Source organism: Hippoglossus stenolepis, chromosome 6 (assembly GCF_022539355.2).
Source record: "Hippoglossus stenolepis isolate QCI-W04-F060 chromosome 6, HSTE1.2, whole genome shotgun sequence".
In the NCBI taxonomy this organism is placed as follows: Eukaryota; Metazoa; Chordata; class Actinopteri; order Pleuronectiformes; family Pleuronectidae; genus Hippoglossus; species Hippoglossus stenolepis.
The window spans coordinates 7,157,342-7,179,859 of record NC_061488.1 but is presented as its reverse complement, the minus strand read 5'-3'; the positions used below and the strand labels follow the sequence as shown (position 1 = coordinate 7,179,859).

Here is a 22,518-nt window from a genome sequence, read left to right as displayed (position 1 = left end):
AATACTACTAATACAAGTAAAGATAAAGCTGAGTCATTTGTTTTGCAGGTGTTTGATCATAAACCAAAAGTTTTTACCTAAATGTTTAAACCAAATTTCTGTTGAGTTGTTTCACTGACTTTTAAAACCAGAAATATCCACCTCACAGTGGCAACAGTGTGTTGTAGGATAAATCATCTGGAAACTATCGGTACAAAACTTTACACCACGACATCCGATTGTTGGTTAGTGAGACACAAGAAATGACCCAAAACAGTTAAAAGTACATAAAATGTCATGTTTATTTTGTTGAAGTCATATTTTTTACTCATTGTTGTAAATCTATTTTCAAATAGAAAGCATTCTATACAGCATCAGGCAGGAAATGTCTCACTTTTTACACGTCTGCTGTCTCTTCTGATAAATAGAGGGAAGAGGCGTGTTGGGCCACGCTAGCACGCTGTGTTAGTCTGGTGGATACATCGTTATACTTAGTGCAGTTATTGCATTACAAAGCAACCATCCCCAAAGAAAAGTAGTGCAATTCTTTTTTCTTTTTTGTTTTCTCTACTCACACAAAAGAGGAAGTCCAGATGGTCTAAGGCGTTTAAAGTTTCTCAATGTTCGGCTTCGTATTGCATACAGAATAAGACAGAGGAAACAAAATAATAACCCTTGTAGAAATTGTGCTTCGTAAAATTGAAAAAGCTCAACTGCTTTTTTTCAGTTGCTAAATTGGTCCGCTTTGAAAAACATACTCTGCCAAACTATAGTGACAAGAACTAATTGGTGAACTGAGACTTGCTTCTAATAATTCACTCATTCCTTTTTTCTTTAATTCTAATGACAAATTAAACTAAATTAAATCACAGGCCTGATCTGGGGCAAGTTTTAGTGAGTGACTTCTAAAAGTGCGTGAAACAGTGTGTCCACCCAATATCATGGGAAAAAAAAAGTTGTGTGGATAAATAAACGGATGCATTCAGATTTTCAGTAGTCGTGTTGTTAGTGGTGTGAGGAGTGAGTAGCCCCAAAGACAAGACCATCACTACGAGACAACGAGGAGAATCAGAATCAATGCATTTACCAAAGTACTGAACTGTAAAAAGAAACAATCAGATTTTCATGCAACACTTGCATAGATTTTTTTCTTCTTTTTGTTTCTAAATCATGCTGATTTTTTCCTTTTCTCAAGTTTTTTTTTTTTTTTTAAATCTTCAAAAATATACAGCACACTAGATATAGCGATACCTGTGAGACATGGAAGCAGTAAACCAGTGAAAGCAGACTGGGAACACAGTATCGACCCTGTATGTGAACACAAGCAGGTTCGCGTCCGAACTCGTCATCGGCTCGTGGACTTAAAATGGTGCAGGAACAGAATGACCTTGTGCCGTGGGTGCTACGAGTCCTCCGGGAGCACGATACCCGTTCTGTGCATGAACTTGAACTTGAGCGATGAGCGTGTAGGACTTACACCTGAGGATCCGCTTTGGTTAAAAAAAAAAAAGCAGCGGTAAAACTGCAGTACACAAAATGTGACGTGAATGTCTGAAATCAGGGGGGGAAGAGGTGAGATTTATGTGTGGATGCTACAATCAATGACGTGCTACAATCGAATTACAGGGCGATCGGTTTGGGTCGGAGGTGCAAAGAAGGCGTGCGAGCTTACATTCTCTGAAGACTGGATCTGAAGAGGAGCTGCGGCTGCGCAGCGTGTGCTTGGAATATGTCGGTGACTCGATGTAAACAAGCAAGTTTTTCGGCAAATAATTCATCCTGCGAAAAGACGACATTCCCTTTTCTCGGTTGTGTTTACATTCTCTGTGCACGTGTTTTTTTATTTTTATTTTTTAGCTTTTTAGAGGTGTTGAGAGAGTGATTGTGCAACAGCAAAGACAAGTGATGCCCAGACCGCACTGGTACCGCGAGTGACACCGACACTGTACCGCAGCTTCGTACTCACACAATGTGACAGAATGACAAACTGTACGTGTGTCTCCTGAACGCCATTTACCGCCGTCAGAGTAAAAGTGATGGCAGCATTTTTTTTTTTTTCTGAAACAGCAAACAAGTCAATATTAACAGAATCAAACAAACCAATAGATAAAGTAGCAATGGAACGAAAGCAGGTGGCCATTCAGTATATACACTGGAATCAAATGCATTACTATTCCTCATAAAATGATTCAACAGTAGAACATTCCTACATTAGCTTCATTCAGTTCCTGTTCTGACGTCGTGTGCAAATAGTCTTAAAATAATTATACTCATGCAATAGTAAAGATAGTTAAAAGTCTTAGGAATTTTAAGGCCAGTATATGAGACATCGTACAATAGAGAAACCTTAGGCAAAGCAGCTAAAGTTTGAGTTTGAGTAACGGCTGGTAGCCTGAAACCTTTCCCTTGCAGAGGTGAGTAGCCCTGTTGACTTTTCTCGGAATGCCTCGACCCTGGAGAGGTCGTGACATCTACTCGGTGTAAATTAAAACTGGGAGTCTGGAAGAAATGTAAAGACTAAACACCTGAACCGCTTCATAAACTGGGAATCTATAACGTAAAAAGTTTGGAAGTTTTGTTTTTGTTTTCCTAATCTTTAAATGTTGTGTTGGGGCTCTTGGACCGGCGGAGGGCTCGGGGTGATCTCCATGCTGAGGAGAGCGGGTGGGGGGGCCTGGTGGTTCCTCAGTAGGTGTCTCTGGGCCAGGGGCGGCTGCGCTGGCGGTTGTTCCTCTGGTTGTGACCTTGCTGAGCTTCGCGCTGGAGCAGCAGCCTGTCCTGCGACTCGTGCCCGTTGGCACTGTGAGCACTGCCCGTGTGCCCGCGTTGAGCTGGGTACATGTCCCTGTATGTGCGAGCATGGCAGGGGGAGGCAAACTCATTCTCCTCCTCTTCCTCCTCCTCCTCTTCTTCCTCCTCCTCCTCCTCGTCCTCCTCGACCCCCCTTTGGCATGGGCTCCCCCTGCGGCCGCGAGACAGGGAGTCGCTGGCCTCGTCGGATGGCATGAGACTGTCCTGCTCCAAGGGGGAAAGGGCCTCCTCGCCCGCCTCTTCCTCCTCTTCACCCTCCGGGCCAGCCGCCTCACGAGGCTGCGGCTGGTTCTTGTTCTGGTTCTGGAGGATTGGAGGAGCCATGGAGGAGGAAAAAGAACAAAAACACAGAGTCAAACGAAACTCTGAACCAGGACAACATCTCAAAGAAGCTTCACACTTTCGACAAACTCTTTTTTGTTAAAAGCACAGACACACAGAGAGTGGAAAAAACAAAGCAACGCTCCATCAAGAAGGATTTTGAAGAGAAGGTTCAAATCGTTGTTAGAACACTCACATACCCAAATGCACAGTAAAAAGGTTATTGGTCACTGAAATTGTTCCTACTGTTCACACTGGCTGCAAACACAACCTTTCCTACCTTGTTTGCAATGCATTATAGAAAAAATGCACAGTCCTTATTCTGTGCAAAAATGCATTCGAAGTCTTGAGGCTGATAATATATAACTTACAGAACTTTTAAGGATTTCTCTTTTTGTTTTTTCAGTGTTTTACGCCTCATTGCTGAGTTTCAGTGGAGGAATTGTTACATAAATAATGAATATTGTCTTTAATTTCCTGAAGTTTTGTGCAGAACTGGGAGTTATGTGAATCATAACAGTGGATTCACTTTCGGGTGGGATCTATTTACACCAGTAGAACCAGCAGCAACAATCACAGAGACCAGTGACTCATCATAGATATGAGCAGGTCATAAGTGAAAGTAAAATCTTTGAGTTCTGTGATAATTACAAATACTGCGACGATGTCAGATATGATGCCAGTTAACAGCAGTTGTCTATATAAATCAGCTCTAACAACAAATAAATTATAGCATTAATCTTCTTAATTTATCCAGAGTGTGAATGCTCCTTGTTTTGCAATTTTATAGATTTATTTTGTATATATTATACTTATACCGCTGAGGTTTTGTGGCTGTACAGGACTGCTACAACTGAAAGGAAATCGTTGCTGATATTTGAATGGAAAATGCAATTCTGCTGAGATTTGTAAACATGGAAATACAAAATATGTAAATTCAGTTGTAAAGATCTGTAAAAGAAAATCTAGGTTTGAGTACGTTTCACGTTCTGTGCCTCTCCTCTAGGTGGCGGTGTTAACCCCTGACATGCAGCAGTGTTTGATGTGTCTCTTCAAAGTCCTTTCAGTGAAGTGTTCACAGCGTTTTATCCGTGTGTAAACACATTAATACAGATACTCAACCAAAGAAATGCAAGTGAAACACTTGAATGGATGGTCAGGGGGTTTCTCTCACACATAACATGTTACTGCACATCATGGTCTCAGTTTATTCTTGTGTAGTTATTGTGTATAAATATATTTCCAGAGAATATATTATTTAAGCTCCGATCATACGTCATTAATTCGCTCGGTCATTCCAGACAGCATAATGTGCCACTGTGAGCAGGGCCGCCATTCACAAAGCATGCTGGGAAAAAAGGGAAATAAAAAAGAATCACCAGCGAGACTTTGACTTATCACACAAACTCCAAACATAATGTTCTCCATTATGGGGTTAAATTAAAAGCCCGAGCTCGACTGCTTTGTGAATTTTCTCCCAGGCAGCGTGTGGAGCAGCTGTGATTCACCTGAGACCATCAACGAAAAGAAAGGAGGCAGGATGCAAGAAAGGAAACACGCGCCATCTTTTCTGTGGTGAGATCTGAATGAATAAAAAAGATGCTGTTCATTCGCCGTCTCAGCCGCGGCCGGTCGTGTTCAGGTGTCGGTGGTGGGTGCGTAGGGGGGGACTGTTGGGGGGGTCGAGAGTGCAAATATATAAACCCTACTACTCACCCCGGTTTGTACGCGATCATTCAATTAATTCCTGTGTTTCAGAAAACTGCAAAAATGTTAAGCACGGATGAGTGAGAGGACAAACAAGACAACCTGGGACAAATCAAAACACAGAATCTGAGATGGGAAGAGCCGGTCAGGACAGGGACATACAACACGTTCAAAACAGGATTCTTTAAACAGTATTAACACAGTTGTAAAACAGATGAGGAAAAACTCACCTGTAAGCTAGAGATGGCAGAGGGCGGGGTCATCAGACTCTGCTCCAATAAGGGATTAAGAGGCGTGTTTCCTGGCAGGTGAGTGGCGCGCCAGTAGATCTCCAGGTATTCAGCCAAGTGCTCGCAGGCGTCCTCCAGCTGGTTCTCATCCAAAATGACATCAAACATATCCTGCACGTGCACAACCACACACAAGTAGAGAAGAAGTTAAGCATTTCATCTCAAATAGGATCAGCAGAAAATTTTACCTGAAACCACAAATTTTTGTCGATTTCAAACAAAAACAGCAAACACACCTCCTTGAGCGTTACAGGGCGCATTTCTCTCAAAATCTAATAATTTGGAATAATGATTACTTTATATATTATTAAATATTACAATTAATTTCAGCCCAAGTATATTTACTTTGCAGTTTCAGAAATAAAGCTGTAACCAGCGTCACCACAGGCCAAACAAACAGCCTAAACCAAACAGTCATGTTCAGGACGGGCACTGCACAAGTTTTATATAAAATTCATTAAAACATTTCAGCGATTTACTGTGATTTTAGTGTTGTGTATTTAGTTTATTTGGCCTTTATTGTGTGTGTGGGCAGCACTGTCGGCCCTCTGGTTTCCCATAGGTAGACAGGAAGAGGACCAGCATGCACCTGGAGGATCTAGAGCTTGTTTTTTTCTGTAATGTAAAAATCTTGGTTTGGACAATGGACGTCCTTTACCTGCATACGTTACGTCATCATATTGCATTGGAATGGAGTTTGATTTGGATTTTGGACAAATAACCTAATTTCTTTGGTATAAACAGACATAAAATTGCCCAGCTGCTCCATATTAGTCAAAACAAATTTGTGACAACTGTTCGAGTACAAACACTTTATCTTACTTTATCTAACTAATAAGATACGTATAAAGTAAATTATAGAGGGTGAGAGAGTCGGGGAATGAAAAGCAGTGAATCTTTTCCCCTTGTAAATATGACCTGTTGGTTTTAAATGATTCGTCTAAATTGATTCGGACCCACTATGCTTTATAACAGAGAACAGAAATCAACCCGCTCCCTCCACTCACAGGAGGACACTGAGAGAGTTTGTCTGAAGCCATCATCTGCACATTCAGGTGTTTGCTCTGGGACTTTCCCCTGGATTTGATCAGCCTCTGGAGCACCTGAGAGGAAAGCAGAGGGAGCGTTACATAGATCAAAAAAAAGATGAGGCTGCCTGAATCCGACCGTCACTAGTGAGGGAATCTACTGTACCTTTGGTGAGGAAACTTTCACGTAGACAATGATGGGTGCGAGGGAGGTTTTGGCGAGCTGTGCAGGATGGTTGATGGTGTCGGCGTCCAGAACCACCAGCTGCAGAGTTTTGGCAAGTTCGAATATCCTCTCGATCTCACTCTGAACCTCGGCTGCACAGAGACGACACAAGTTCTAACTCATCGTATTCCATAAGATATTTAGAAATCCCACAGGTGTGATTGGAAACCGTCAAAAACACAAAACTTTGACTAAATCAAATTTGTTACAAAGGGGAACCTAGCCAATAGAAGTCCCACACTGTGAACCCTGATGAAATGCTGAGAAGTTATTTAAGTGAGAAAACACAGATACTGTGCGTGTGTAGTGGTTTTTTTACCGAGGCTGGAGCGAGTGTTGGATCTCTCCATGATGGGTCTTTTGTTAAGGACGGACCTCTTGGCTAAAGACAGGTCGGCAGTTACACGGGTGATTGAGATTCTGCAAAACGAAGTCACAGAGAAAAATAATCAGGCAAACTCTCTCTATCAAATTAATTAGAAGCCTGATTTTCATAACTGCAGCAGCTATTCTGTAACTCCTCCATTTCACTGACCTCCCATCGAATCTGTGTTTCAGGAAGTCAAAAAGGGCTTTCTGCATCATGTCCGTCACCTAAAAGGACAATGAGACAGACATCGCTTTAAAAAGACAGAACAGGAACCAAACAACAAAACCATTAAGTCAATTCTGATTCAAAAGATAAGCTCAGATGCGAACAACAGCTGAAACACATGCAGCAGTGCAGGGACAATTTGAACAGAGTGTGAGGCGGCCGCTGGAGGTGAAACGGGGGAGAAGCTGACCTCATAGCCCTTCAGCGATGGTCCCACGAGGACCACCGGCCTCATAGAGGGCACCACGTCGTAGGGAGGGACGTGTTCCTGCCAGAAATAGGGGAAGGACAACGGGAGAGGGACGAAGAACGGACAGAACAGTGGTTGGGTTTGTTTGTTGTGAAAAGCTTCATCTATAATCAGGGTTTCTGCATAAAGAAGACTTTTAAAGACCCTGAAATCGGATCCATGTGTTTCTTATTTTTAATTCTCAAAAACAAATAGAGAAATGTATAAATCTATATATAGAAAGTTGATGGGTGAATTAACTAATTAAAAAAATCATTTAATAAGTTAATTATTGGTACTGTGTCCTAATAAAGTGCACCAACCTACCTGTTTTTGCTTCTGTTTGGCTTGTGAAAACAAGGATCAGAATCAGGATTAGAAAGCGATTCATACATACACACATCCCTACACACACATCTGGAAGTAATGAATCAGTGTAGGGAAAAAGAAAGAAGACTGAGGTGAGGTCGGTCTCGGTTCCAGATGAGGAAGATTTGTGGTACTCACATTCACCTGCAGATGGCGGTGTGGTCCTCCAGCTCCCAGTCACCATGTCTCCTAAACTGGAGGAATTTCCTCCAGTTTTCCTTCAACAACACAAACACAAAAACATCATACTAATATCAACACAAACAGATCACACTTATATCAACACAAACACATCATACTTATATCAACACAAACACAAACCCATCATACTAATGTCAAACACAAACACATCATACTTATATTAACAGAAACACAAACAGATCACACTTATATCAACACAAACACAAACAGATCACACTTATATCAACAAAAACCCATCATACTAATATCAACACAAACTCATCATCAGAGAATCTCACACTCGGTCAAACTGATCACTGACCTCTGTCTCTGCTCGTGTTTCAGTCTCATGGCCTCCAGTCGTAGAGGACTGGGGATGAAGGTGATGTCCGCTCCCTCCTTGACGAGCCGACCGATCCACCAGTCATTATTGTACTTCTGTTAATGCAACAACAACAGCAGCAGGTCACATATCACCTGTTGTGCGTTCTTGTAAAGGAAGGTGTGCTCGTCCTCATCAGTGACAGTCACTCACTTCTTTGATGTGCAGGAAGTCTTTGGCATCGAAATTGACTGCAGCTCCTTGGACGGGACAGTCCTCATCCAGAGCTCCACAGTAACTCACGTTGGTCTTTACTGCAAACGCTACAGGTTTGGACTGTGGCAGCGAGAAGTTAGAACGAGAGAAACACTGGTCAACGATACAGGACGAACCTAAACTGACCCCTTACTCTGCCAAAAGGATAAACATGTGTTTAGAGAGCGACAGGAGAAAGAGAATCACTTTGAAAACAATGGATCCTTTGGGACTTAAGTGAAAATTACCTCTAATAATATGACAAATTCCCTTGAATAAACAGTTATTTATCCCCTGAGTATTTCAAAGTATGTTTATAGATTTCACCACCTTATTATTTTTGTTTGGTTTTGGAGTGTGAATTATGATTAATAGTGTTTTAAATAAAACAAGACTACTTGGAAAATGTTATATATCTGCTTGTGTTTTTCGAATCGACTCTTTCAAAGTAAAGCCTGATAATTAATTCTTTACCTTTAACAACCACAACTTGACATCATTTCAGTCGCACTTACAGTCATTACACCAGTCATATTGGTCCTGGTCACTATTAGTTTATTTTTCCTTTTCTGGCTCATCCCGACCTTTAGGGGTTCATTTTATTGTTAAATCTACTTCTGCAAACTTTATTCCCCCTGAACCTAATCAATTAGAAGTAACGCAGATAATGTGGATTCAATAGAAAAACAGTTTATATGCATCTTTAATAGTTTTAGAACTATGTCCAAACGGACATGACAGATTCTGTAGTTTTTCTGTAAACACAACATCCTCTGTATGTCTGTCTGTCCTGAAACAGGGAATCCTCCTTTGTTCTTGCTGAGGTTGCGTCTGTTTTATTATTTTCAGCACTTAAGTTTTCCTGAAGCAGCGGATGAGCACATTTGTCTTGAGCCGTCTCCTACACATACTCTAACTTATCAAACTGTTGAATGCCGCGGTGTGAGTCAGGGGAGAATCTACCTTAGCTCTGTCGAGCTGCAGCTGTGCCTGGCGCTCGGCTTCACGCCGATACGCCTCGCGGTCCTCCTCTGCTGACAGGTCTGAATCCGACGGTCTACTGGTGTAGGAATCAGCCGACCCCTGTCAGGAGAAAGGTGCATGTGGTGGTATTAACATTGGTGATATATGAATTTTCATGATTTGCTTGATGTGATACTGAGGTGAGAAACATAGATCTGCTGTTCATCTTCCTGCTTTCATCTGTTTTCTGGTCTGCAGTCCGCTTGTTTGCAGGTGTGCATGCAAATGCTTCTCTGTATTCATGAACACATTCATGTGTGTGTGTGGTTGTGTGTGTGTGTGTGTGTGTGTGTGTGTGTGTGTGTGTGTGTGTCTGTGTGTGTGTGTGTCTCCAACACAATGCGCTGCTCTCCCACACCAGCCATCTTCTGGTAGACCAAATATAGCACAAAGGCGGCAACTGCTTCCTCTTCTCTCCTGCTTGGCCCCAATCCATTCGATCATCCCCCACAGTGCAGCACATATACATCCTTTCTTCCCCTGTTTATTCTCCAAGGACATCTCCTCATTAGCAAAATATATGCTGGTTATCATTTGTCATTGTAAGCGCTTTAAGGACACATCCCAGCGAGAGCGGAATATGAAGCAAACACAGACACAGTCAAAAGCAGGAAATCACTGGATAAGGTGCTGCTGCTCTGGCCTTCATTCAGAAGGTTTTATTGAATATCAGTGTTATATAGTGTAGATCTGAAATTATTAGTCCATTAATCAGGAAGTCGACCAAATCAAAACTCTGTAAGTATTAAAATCTTTAATAAAGAAAAAATCCCCTGAAAAATAACCTGAAAACTAAGACATTTAATGATTTAAATGACATTGTGGAGCCTGGAGAATTATTATGGGCATCTTATAGCCAAAGGGAAAAATCTATTAATTGAGAGTTTAATCAATAAGAACCAAACGGATGCAGCTGTATTGTTATGGTCGCTCACAGTGACCATTGGGCTGATATCCAAAGAGAAAATGAGAAGAAAATAATCTGTGTGTGTGTGTGTGTGTGTGTGTGTGTGAGTGTGTGTGTGTATGTCCAATATTTTGCTTCGCTGAAGGAACTTAGTCCTGAATCTGTCAGCAACGAGAGCTGCTGCAGCAAAAACAAACCCGAGTCAGGCGTGAGAGGAAGGCGTGACGGGAAACAAACAGAAAGAAGTGATGACTGAAACACACAAGATAAGCTCAGATAATCCTCTCACAGTTAACTGCAGTATTCATGATTACATTATTACACTGCACGATGAGACCATCAAGCACATTGTAAGCTAATATTAGATATAATACAGTTTCACTCTGGTTTTCCTGTCCTTCCTGTGCACGGACTTAGTCCTGGTCATCCATCTTGCCAACATATACAAACACATCCTCTGGAGGACCAATTAGCAGCTGCACAACAAAAAATACAGAAAACACAGCGGCCGGACGTGGAGAACAAACCACCACCGTTTTCTTTCTTTGCATTTCAGAATTCATATGTACAATGTAAAATAATAAACCTTTATCTACAGCTCCGCTTCAAGCCCCCGAAAGGCAGCAAGCGCACAGCTCCTCTTGTTTCTGTTTTTTTTGTATGTGTCTATGTTAGATAACTAGATCTGATTTTCAGCAGCTCTGCAAAGCAACACTGCACCAGAGCAGCACCGAGAGAGAAGAGGAGGGTGAGGAGGAACAAGATAGATGGATGGATAGATGGATAGATAGATAGATAAGGGGGGTGAACATCGTTGTAAAGAAATCCTGAAAAGAGAAGGATGTGTACAGGGACGGAGAGTGACTGACGGATGGCAGGAGAGGCGAGAGAGAGACGGGTATAAACGGTTTATATGACGAGATAAAGCGAGGCTATCTCAGGGGGGAGATGAGATTAGAACATAATAAAATGCTATGAAGGAGCGGAGTGAGACCCAGATATCCATCCTCGTCGCAGATAGAAGAAAAAAAAAAGTGTGTGTGTGGGGGGAGGAGGGAGGTGGAGGAGGTGGAGGAGGAGGGGCAGGACCATGACCACGAGAGACAGAGACACAAAGATAGAGGAGAGAGTCGCGTACCTGGCTGATTAGGAGGACGGCGCTAGAGCCGGATAAAGACATGAATCTGAGTTTTTTCTCTCTCACTGCTCTGTCTTCACTGGGAACACAAGCTGGAATAAATACTGTGATTATGTCAGAGGGCTGTTTAATCATGTTAGAACACAGAGAGCTGCGAGGCCGGGCTGCGATTGTCGTTCATTATTAATGTTACGGACATGAGGCGTGTGGACCTCTGCTCTGCACACGCTTCTGTCCCACGGCTGCCTGTCAAATCCTTCAGAAACACAGCGTTACCAGCGGAAAACTGCGCATGTTGCAGGTTCTGCACTGCAGAGTGGAGCGAGTCTCGGTGCATCTTTATTGTCTGGTCTGAGGATGTGTTTTCTCTCCTCGTAATGTTCCCGTCTGGAGGCTAAATTTAACTCTGTTCCTTTCCTATTCTGCTTCTGTGATTATTCTTTACACACTGCAACACTGATGGCCTCAGCTCCACAGGGAGGGGTCGGCGGGGGAAGCGTGTCATCCAGCGAGTCCAGTCCTCCGGAGGGCCGAGTGATCAGTCCAGAGACACAACAGCAGGGGACTTCTGCACTAATCTGCACTAATTATCACGACTCTACTCATACGTTGTTCGGTTGTTAAGTAATTTACATTCAAATGGGTTCTAACTTTCTTTTGTGACGTGTGTTCTTTGATTTAAGCTGGTCCAACATGGTGGAGTGAGCCAAAGAGTCAGCTCAGAACAACTATTGTGGATCAGATTCAATGCAAATCCTCAATAATATGAAAATGCAAGAATGTCCCGGTCGTAAAAACAACGGGCTGAATGTTAAACCCACAGAAATCACGAAACAACAAAGGTGCTGCAGTGCAGGGCAGGTGGCAAACAGTCAATCAGAGCTTTTCAGGCTGCCAAGTCCCAACAGGTCCCTGAAATTCAATCAAGCTGCACCAAACTACACACACTCATAGATATCAGTCCCCTAAATATGTTTGACTTTTTTTTTTTAGCAAAACCATGAATTATTCTGTGGGAAATCAGGGAAATCGCCCTGTATGACGAGCTAAAGAAAAAGATTCCTGGATTCTTCCCCCGATCCAGAACACATCCTTTCATCGAGTTGAGTTGATTTTTGTGATCTTGCTTAAAATCAAACAAACCAATAAAACGGACAGGGGTGAAAATATAACCTCCTTAATGGAGGTGACATAACAAAAGCTGCTTTCACAGATGCACTGAAGTCTGGATGTTCTGGAAAATGTCTCGATAGAGCTGATGTGAGAACACTGCAGGAAAATGTTACTCACACGAAAAATAAAACTCACACAAAAGATGCAAAACGGGAAAAAGCCGCACACGTAGAAGACACAGACAAAGATGTCAACTTTTGACTGACGCCAAAAATACTGGGATTTCCGTGGCAGGATTTATTAGTGATGATCTGCAGGCGCCACCCCTCACCTGAATGTTCCAGATTTTTTCCCCTTGTTGTGAACCAGTTTGACTTGGACAATCTCCTGCTGCGTTTTTTTATGTGAAAGACAAACTCCAGAGCCAATTTCACATTTCCTCAAAGTCACAATCTATACATCCAGACACATTTTCAGGAGTTTGTGAGTGAAAACAGCTGATGAGAGCTGTGAGAGTGAATCAAAACGTGACAGCTGCAGGTGAGAAATCTACAGTTGAAAGACAATTAAATGCTCCATTGAGCTGAGGGCGAACTACAGTCGTCCAACTATAAATCTCCACGGGTTTATCAGTACTAACGACTCCTCTCACTTTACACGGTCAATTGATGCCTCGTTGAAATAAAAATATTGATTCAAGTAGCTATAAATCAAGGTGGTTCATATCAGTGATGTTTGCAAACTGTGATATAAATCAAGCTTTTACTTTTGAATATGATCCCTAAAGAAAATATTATGGCTGTTCTGAATGGCAGTAACAAAGTTGCTATCACAAGGAGGACCTGAGTGGTTGTGGCTCGTACCACATGGTATGAAATGGATGAGTCTCCAGTTTGCTGCCATGTTATTGAAGAAGGATGGAAAAGCCCGATTGTCGCTCTCAGAAAACAAACAGCTGATGAAGGATCAGATTTTCAGAAGATGTTTGACCATCTGACAAACACAAAACACACACAGGCCTCTTCGCACTGCAGAGCTATGACATATATGCGTGCAGATGCAGATGTTTGGTGGGTGTCATGTTTCAGGTTTCCTCTATTTAAATTTGATGTGACAAACACGACTCGCTGTGAATCCTGAAGTGCGTGAACTAACAAAGCTCCTCGTTTCATCCAAAAACTCATCTTCAACATTCGAGTTTAGCCTCTAGCATTTGCTAATTAGCACTAAACAACTACAGTGGCACTAAGTAGACTTTACATCTCTGCCAAGGCCAAACAGTCCTCTTATGAAACCACATTAAAATTCACAAGCTCAGAATCCTTATTTTGATCCGCACTGAAATTTAACAGGTCCTTCCTGAGGTCATGTACCTCCCCTCCACACAATGTCATGGAAATTGACTGAATAGATTTTGCAAATTGTCGCTAAGTAACAAACAAACCTGGATGAAAACATAACCTCCCATGATGGAGGAAGTCAGCCCTCAACAACAATGGGGCTAATGGAAAAGCCATTGCAGATATTTGGCGCTGCACACTTTTAATGACCGACATGAACGTCTGCACTAAATTTCATGGTCATTGTTTGCTTTGTCTTCTGAGCCCGACGACAGATCAACATTGCTTTTCCTTGATTCACGGCGCTAACATGACCAAAACCAAAGTTTACCTGGAAAGCAGAAAAAAGACTTGTGCCTAAAAATGGTTGGTGGTAATGTTGACACTGCACGTTCTGTAATATGTTTATTAAAAATGTAAAACACACATTTCTTTAAGGTTATGTACAGTAAAAGTGAGTGCTGATGGGGGAAAAAGTAATTTCTCTGGCTTGATTTGCAGGAAGGAGATTCTGCACAACAGCAGAATATATTATTCAGGAGGCTGAAACACCTTTTTCCCCTCCGAGGGAAAAAAAAAAACCAAAAGAAAAACTGCAAGCTCGAGCGATTTGGAAATCCAGTCGCCACGTATCCAATTTCAAAAAGTGTTCGATTAACTGTGCGGTCATAATTCAATGTTAGCGAGTGACACATGCACAGAGCCCTCTCGTGCACAATTCAATAAATCACTCGTTAACAATGTGGCTGTACTGCAATACCAGAGCCGAGATTGGGAAAACTGTGTGTGAGACCGATCAATCACAAGACTTGGTGGGAGCGTACGTGCAGGACGATGCCAATCAAAAAGTAAAACGGGTGAAGGAATGAGAGAAAGAAAAAGGCGAGATGTGGTGAAGACGGGGTGGGAAAACAAAGGAGTGGCAACGATAAGATGGAACAAAGCGAGACATGGGGAGAGGAGTTAAGACGGTGCTGCGAGTCGTTTGTACTCACTCAGGTTAATGTGGTGATGCTGCCGCTGCCGGTCCCTCCCTCTCTGTACGCTACATGCTGTAAAATGCAGACGGACTGTAACCGAGTCCCATCCCCTCCGCTAAACCAGCGGCGACCTGCACTGGAGCAAAGCACCAGCAACACCTTCTCCTCTGTTCTCACCCCCACCTCATTCCATCACGGCAGCACATGCACAAACAACAACAACCAACGCGAGGCTTTTGCGTCACCGGATCGAGCCGCCTTTCTAAATTTACATCATCCTCCATTCAATGTGCACAGGTGGAGAGGGAGCTGCTGTTATAATCACACACACACACACACAGACACACACAATCATATATGATACACAGCTGGGGATTGATCCCGTTTCAAAGCCTCATGTCCAACAACATACATCCCCACTTGTGGCAGCTTCTGCTTATTGTATCCTGCTGCAGAAATGAGTCATACTCCAGTGCTCCTCCATAGACACCCCACCCCTACCACAGACAAGAAACTATATCAGCTCCGTTTGGGAAATTCACTGCTTCTGCATAAAACACTTTGTCACATCACCTATGGGTGGGATGCCTGTTGTGTGTGTGTGTGTGTGTGCGTGCAGAGAAGAGGTATAATGATAGAAATTAAATGTTGAACCCACCAATCACGTCGCCCGAGGCCTTAAAAATGAGCATCATGAATATTTTAAGCCGTGCAATATTCTGAGGGAATCTGTAGATTGTCATTAAGCCCCCCCGATCAGGATAACTAATGTCCCCTCCTGAAGAAGATGTCTGCTCAGCCCTTTTTCACCCCCCTCTCTCGCTAACGCCTCTCACACATGCTCCACATTCCCTGATGCTAATGGTGCTGTGCATGAAACCATTTTTCATGGTGTTGGATTTTTACATGTTTGTGGGCATCAAACAAATGACTCATTCTGGTAAAAAAGGGGAACATCATGCCTGTAGACATTGAAACCTTGTAAGTGAATTTTAATGGGGAACTTAAGTCAATCAAAAGACAATTTTGAAGATCGATTAATCGTTTTGAGTCATTTTTAAAGCAAAAATGCAGAATATTTGCAGTTTCCAGCTTCTCAAATATGACGATTTGCTGCTCGTTACTGTCACATATGGTAGAAAATGAAATCTCTTTGGTTTTGGAGCAGTGTTCAGACAACACAAGCGATTTAAGGACGTCACTATGAGCAGGTGTTTGGGGTTTGATAGGATTTTATCGAATCTGAATCCTGTATCTCGTCCACCTCTGACGATCCGAACTCCGTTAAAGCCATTATTGAATCCTGTTCCGTACATTTTCACTATTTGAAACTAATAAAGTTACAAAAAACCCCATTTCAGATTGAGTTTGCGACTGAGATCACCTGTTGTTGGAGTGAGAAGACAGAAATACTACTCTCACTAAATAAATCAATATTAACATTAATGAAGCTGAATCCCAATTAATTCACAACCTGTACAACCTGAATATGAAATATTGATTTTGGTTGTGAAATAGCAGCGAGGCTACTGTTGACCTGATTTTCACTCTCCAGAAAAACAGAGTTAGCATTTGTGGATCTGTTAAAGTGCTATTGTTTTTTTTTAAACAGATAATAAAGACACTTAAATGATATAAACCATGGCTCCTCATTTTACATTTTATAGAACCTAAATTAGCCGAACAGCAGTTGTATCAGCTGCTAAAGCGCTTTGACAAACTGGATTTTATGTTTATCGATGAAACAGTAGAATTAAAGGAGCATTAGCATGTAGCGTTACACTCATTCTGTCTAAATAGTCAAAATCGGACTCACATTTCTGCTCAGTTACAGTCAGTGTAATGGAAACATCTGAATTTCACTGAAGACATGAAGTTAAAACACAGCGTTGAATCATAATCTGCAGGAAGAATGTCTCTCCTGTTTGTGTATGTGTGTCTGCCCGTCTGTTACTCTTCACACAAACTGAAACGATCACATGCATTTAATCATTCTTGTCGCTTTAACCCTGATGTGCGTGATACATCTTGTCTGTGGCAGGTGAACAAAAAATGTTGGACTTTTTGTCAATGTGTTTAAATACATGTATCATGAACTCTAGAGTGAATCAAACAAGCACAGAGTAAACTTCAAGTACTGTTTGTGTCCTAATAACTTCTGACGAGTGTTGGTGTTTGTTGTTAACGTGTAGTGAGAGCAGGTCAGCGGGGTGGGGGGGACTCACCTAATGTTTGCCAACATTAACTATTAGCCGATAAGGAGGATTGTGTTATTTCCTCTTTTAAATGTTATATTGTCTCACTTCTCAACTTCTTTTCTATCAGCTCAGTTTTAGTTTAGCTGAATAAATCCAGACAAAATTATTCATTGTATAAAAGACAGTTTTTTTCATCTTTAAAATGTCTTAACTGAAACTAAAACAGAAAAGTATGTATCTCAAGTACTTCTACAGTGTATATTTGTAATGAAATTTTGGTCAACTACAATACAGAAGTAAATATTGTACTTTTTACTCCGCTAAATTTAGTTGATAACTTAAGTTACTTGTTACTTTGAAGATTTTGATAAATAACACAAGTATAATCAATAAAAAAAGTAGTTTGCCAGCTGCAACATTTAATATCCGTCATTATCCAAAAAGAGTCATTATTCTGAAATAAGCCAAAAGTACATACTTACATACTTTTGGTAGTTTATGCATCTTTCGATACTTATTTAAGCACATTTCTGAAATCAATACTTGTCGCACAGTAGTTCTACACAAAGTTATTGCTAATTGTACTTTATTCTAAAATCTTATTCCACCACTGTCTGCAAACCAAAGGTATTAAGTTTAAAATCCTCCATAACAGATAAACACTGCATATTCACACATTCAGAAGGCTTCAGTGTTTTTGCAGGATTATTAGTTAGTTCTCAAAATAGCTGTTAATGTGTTTAAAGTGTTTTAACCAAAGACAAACTTCCACCTTTTTGAATCATAGTTAAATTCCATTTAATTCTGCTCTATATTAATAAATTGGGAGTGGATAGTGGAGACCTGGTGTATTCTTTAGAAGAGGACTGTAGAGAGAGAGCCTTGTAGTTTCATCCTCTTTGATGTAACGAGGCTCGTGAACCTCGGGGATCTGGTGGTTTGGGACGAGCTCGGTGAAACTTCTCGACTCGATACATGTTTTCTACAGGAGTCTCTGCTCTGCTGGACTCCCTGACACCACCTCTGCTTTTACACCGACACCCAGATCAAACCAAATACATCAAAAACAACCCAATCATCCTGATTATTATGCACCATCTGAACTGGATGTGAGGGTATGATTCACAACAGCCACGCAGTAAAAGCATGAGGGAATTCTATTCTGCTTTGGCTTTTTCCTTTTTTTCCCACTCACACAGATCATCTTAAATAACACCAAATCTCCTTCTGAGTCTCCTGCACATGTGTGACCTAAAAACATTAATTAAAAAGCTGGGCTGTGGAGGGATTTTGATGTAACACACCTCCCACTTTCAAGCATTTTGCTGCCCTCTCCTGTGCAAAGCAACAACTGCGACTGAGGAGACAGCTGCAAGGGTACAGGTGCAGTGGAGCGCACATGAGCTGGATTCCAGTAAATGTATTTTTGAGGAACCTGCATTCACCACCACAACAAAATATCTTAGAAAACACACTTATGCAGATTAAGAAGCAGTATGTCGTACTGTAGTTTCATCAGGACCTTCGAGCACAGTGTGGCCCACATCTACAAATCAGTGAGATTAACCTTCCTGTGACTGTGTTGTACCGGAACCAACCAGAGCACAAGGTAGCCAGCAATGTGTGTGTGTGTGTATAAACAAACATGGAAGAGCAGGAACTGGCTCGGAGAAGTTTTTACCTGTCGTTTGATGAAGCTGGATGTGGTGTCAGAAGACGTGCTGCCATCTGAGCGTTTGAAGCGGCTCTTGCGTTTAGGCAACTTCCTGGGCAGCTGGGATGAAAAAGAAACACAATGGTGAGAGGGAAAATAGATAGATTAGATAGAGTAGATGGAAAGAGTAGAGTTTAATAGAGATAGACAGGCAGGCAGGCAGGTAGGTAGGTAGGTAGGTATAGGTTGTAAGGTACGTAGTCCGGTGGAAAGGTAGGAAGGGGGGTAGGTAGGTATGAAGAAAGGTGGGTAGATAGGTAGGTATAGGTATAGGTAGTTAGGTACATAGGCTGGTGGGAAGGTAGGAAGAAGAGTAGGTAGGTAGGCAGGTAGGTAAGTAGGAAGGTAAAAAGTGGGTGGGTAGGTAGCTGGGTAGGAAGGAAGGAAGGAAGGTTGGCCAGTGGCTAGGTAGGTAGGTAGGTAAGAAGGTTTGCCAGTGATAAGGTAGGTAGGAAGGTTGGCCAATAGTAAGGTAGGTAGGTAGGTAGGTAAGAAGGTTGCCCAGTGGTAAGGTAGGTAGGTAGGTAGGTAGGTAAGAAGGTTTGCCAGTAGTAAGGTAGGTAGGTAGGTAGGTAAGAAGGTTGCCCAGTGGTAAGGTAGGTAGGTAGGTAGGTAGGTAGGAAGGTTGGCCAGTAGTAAGGTAGGTAGGTAGGAAGGTTGGCCAGTGGTAAGGTAGGCAGGTAGGTAGGTAGGTAGGTAGGTAGGTAGGTAGGTAGGCAAGTGGTCAGGTAGGTTGGTAAGAAGGTTGGCCAGTGGTAAGGTAGGTAGGTAGGTGGGTAGGTAGATGTGTAGGTAGGTAGCGCCATCAACACATCGTTATTCACATTTCTTGCTTTGTTTGAACAGTCAAAAAACTGCCAATCATTTTCTGTCAGTTTACCTATGGAGTATACTTGTTGGTTTCTTGGTGCCTGGAGACAATAAAGAAACACAACACATTTGTTTTGCCCCCGACAATGAATCCAACCTCAGATATAGACAGAAACCAACTTGTCTGTGCTGATACAGAAATAAAGGCCTACGTGGAAGGAGAATGGATGTGAAGGAGCTGCTGTGCAACACATAAAATCAGCTGCAACTTCGCCACGATCACACATATCTCAGGATTAAATGAATGTGACTGCACACGGTGTCCAGTCAGCTTTTCAACCAGGCCTACAGTGAGACAGAAAGCTTGGATGTTGCAGTGGGAGCTGAGAGGCCCTGAAGACTCAGGCTACAGGTGACTTGGACTCATGCAGAAAAAAAACAGCACACAAGTCACATGAGGTTCGAGATGTGTGTTGATCTCTGTGTGGATTCAGTGTTGCAGGAGATGCATGAGGCATAAAAAAAACACAATCAACGCACAAAAGGCCCAATCAACAAAGAGCAAATTATGAAAAGACTTGTTTTTGCGTTAAAAAAAGCATCACAACCAAAAAAACCTCGGCTTCTCTGCGTCGAGCTGCAGATTCAGTGAAGGCGGAGGTGTTGGAGGAAAAATTGAAAAAAAAAAACAGAAAAATGGTGAAAAAGTCGCTGCCAAAACGCGACGTCTCCATTTCGACAACAAGTAGCAGAGGCATGAAGTGACTCCTCCTGTGTGTGGATGCGATGGATGTGAGATCACCGGGCTCCAGTGAGAGGCTTTACCTGGAAGTAGTGCGACTGGGAGCCGCTGGTCTCCATGGCAGACAGAGGGTCTACGGGCGATTTGGACATTTTGACTTGCACCATCTATTGAGAGCGCAGGGAGGCGAGCTGCGCGCAGACATGGGTCACCGGAGGAAACAGGCGACGCCGAACGCATCTATGTGCAACAATGAAAAGAGGGAGAGGAGCGAAAAAATGCGCAGAGGAAGACGAGTCAAATCCACGTTCGGCTGATGGAGAGGAGGGGGAAAAAAAAAAAGCTGGAGATTCGCAAATAAAACAGCGGAGAAGAGGAGGCGCGCAGGAAAAACACCGGAGCGTAGAGAGAGAGAGAGAGAGACCCTGAAGACTGAGGCAGGTCCGTACTAAGTGTGCGTCTGTGCCGGGGGTGTCAGGGCTGGTTCATCCGGCAACAACCATCTGTCTGTTCCTTTTTTTTATGTTTGGAACAAGCAACGTGTCCTTCTCATCTGTGTCGAGTGTTTTCTTTCTAAAAGGATAATTCATACACTCAATTTATCTGTGGATCTTTGAATTGATGGTTCACAGCAGAGGAGCTGCTGAGACATGTTCCTGTGCCAGTCTGATGAGCAGGGGCGGATTGAGCTCCTACAGGGGACTGTGGGAAAAAATGTGCTGTTGGCCCCTCTTGACCCCCCCATCCCCCCAGTGTACAATGGCATGTTTATTGTGTTTATTTCCCAGTAACGTAGCCAGGAAAAATATCTAAAATCCTACTATATAGAGTTAGGAAAGGAGAACCACAGTGAAAAGAAAAGCAGACCCCACTTACATTCACCTTTTTTAAAAAACAACTTTTTTATAACAAAAGATACGCATACCGTACAAAATGTACAGTACTCTGTGCGCTGAGAGTTATAATAGTTATATTGACAGGTTCGGCGAAAACACCTTTTCATTTAATAAAAAGGGAATATTTAATAATAATTGATAAAATATAATAATTAATTGAGTAAGAGTGATATCCACAGGAGAAAAAAACCTTGAGTTGTGTATCGTATCTGTATGTACTTTGTAGATAGAAGTAATGATTGATACTCGAGTAAGAGTAATAGGTTTGCTGCATTCAAATTACTCTAATAACTACAAGTTACTCAAACGGTTTTCTTGAGTACATGTAAGAGAGTAAATGTAACTCATTACTAAGTATGTACCTCTGGTCCGTGTTTCTGTAGAAAAGATGCAAACATAGCATTCAGTGATTTTAAATAAATCAAAAAGAACAAACTTAGGTTTGCACACTTTTTGTTTTGTGAAACGTGTGTTTTCCTAAATTGTTGTTTTGTTTTGACCATAGATTGTAAATAAAGATGGAGCACGTGCCTCTCACTAGACACTAATGAAGACAAAATATCCTGGACATGAACGCTGCCATCTTGTGCAGTCTCATCATGACGTTTCACTCTGTTTTGAAGCATCAAATAATGAATTAAAACCAAACGAAAAACTGTAAAATTTGCTCTTGAACGAACATTAGTGTGATAAGAGCATGACAGAAACCATCTTTGAGAAAAATATATTCGACTTTGGCTTTTTGTTTGATTAGTGACCCACCCACTAACATGGACAAGGTGGGATTTATGACCTATACTACAGCCAGCCACCAGGTGGTGTTATAGATGCTTTGGCTTCACTTTAGGGGAGCTGTCATGTTGTCCACTTTTATATTCGTTCTATGGTTTTAAGCAATTAACTTACTTAAATTATCGTTTTTCAATAATAATCAATTGATTGTTTATTGTATGAAAGAAAAAGAAACAGTGAGACAAATATGTGTTATTATTTCCTGAAGCTAAAGTGAAAATAGAAAAGGCCTCTAGTTGAGTAGACCACATGTTTGCTTTGGCCCCAGGGCCCCATGTGAAAAGGTTGACAAACTGTAAAAGGGATAAAAAACAAACATGTAGGTGGAGGCGAAGACTTCACCTCCCTCTTCATCACTGTTCTCTCCCTCTGGGACTCGAGCAGGAGTGCACTGTCAGTGGTCACCTCTAGGGGGAGTGCCGAGTTACTAACAGTGGGAATGTGAGTGGTGTGAGCGGCAGCGCGCCTGGGCTGCGTCAATTAGCCACAGTTAGACAGCAACATACCGGAACTGCGTGGATTTTCATTTCAAAATAAAAGCTCAAACACAAAA

General features: G+C 42.1%; 1 protein-coding gene across 2 annotated transcripts; it reads right to left on the bottom strand.

The window, feature by feature from the left end:
• Positions 1-256: 256 nt before the first annotated feature.
• LOC118110502 (voltage-dependent L-type calcium channel subunit beta-4) lies at positions 257-20,707 on the bottom strand. 2 transcript variants are annotated; one of them, XM_035158289.2, is made up of 15 exons: positions 20,361-20,707; positions 18,693-18,785; positions 9,276-9,395; positions 8,271-8,393; positions 8,058-8,173; positions 7,694-7,773; positions 7,514-7,533; positions 7,148-7,225; positions 6,898-6,956; positions 6,682-6,782; positions 6,303-6,454; positions 6,116-6,211; positions 5,049-5,219; positions 4,828-4,873; positions 2,955-3,093 (listed from the first exon to the last, which is right to left on the bottom strand). In XM_035158289.2, the coding sequence occupies exons 1-14, from the start codon at positions 20,442-20,444 to the stop codon at positions 4,844-4,846; spliced, it is 1,323 nt and encodes a 440-aa protein (XP_035014180.2). In that variant the 5' UTR covers positions 20,445-20,707; the 3' UTR covers positions 2,955-3,093; positions 4,828-4,843. The 2 variants fall into 2 exon arrangements, with proteins under 2 accessions (XP_035014179.2, XP_035014180.2); XM_035158288.2 differs by lacking the exon at positions 4,828-4,873 and having other exon boundaries at positions 257-3,093; positions 20,361-20,704.
• Between the last annotated feature and the right edge of the window lie 1,811 nt (positions 20,708-22,518).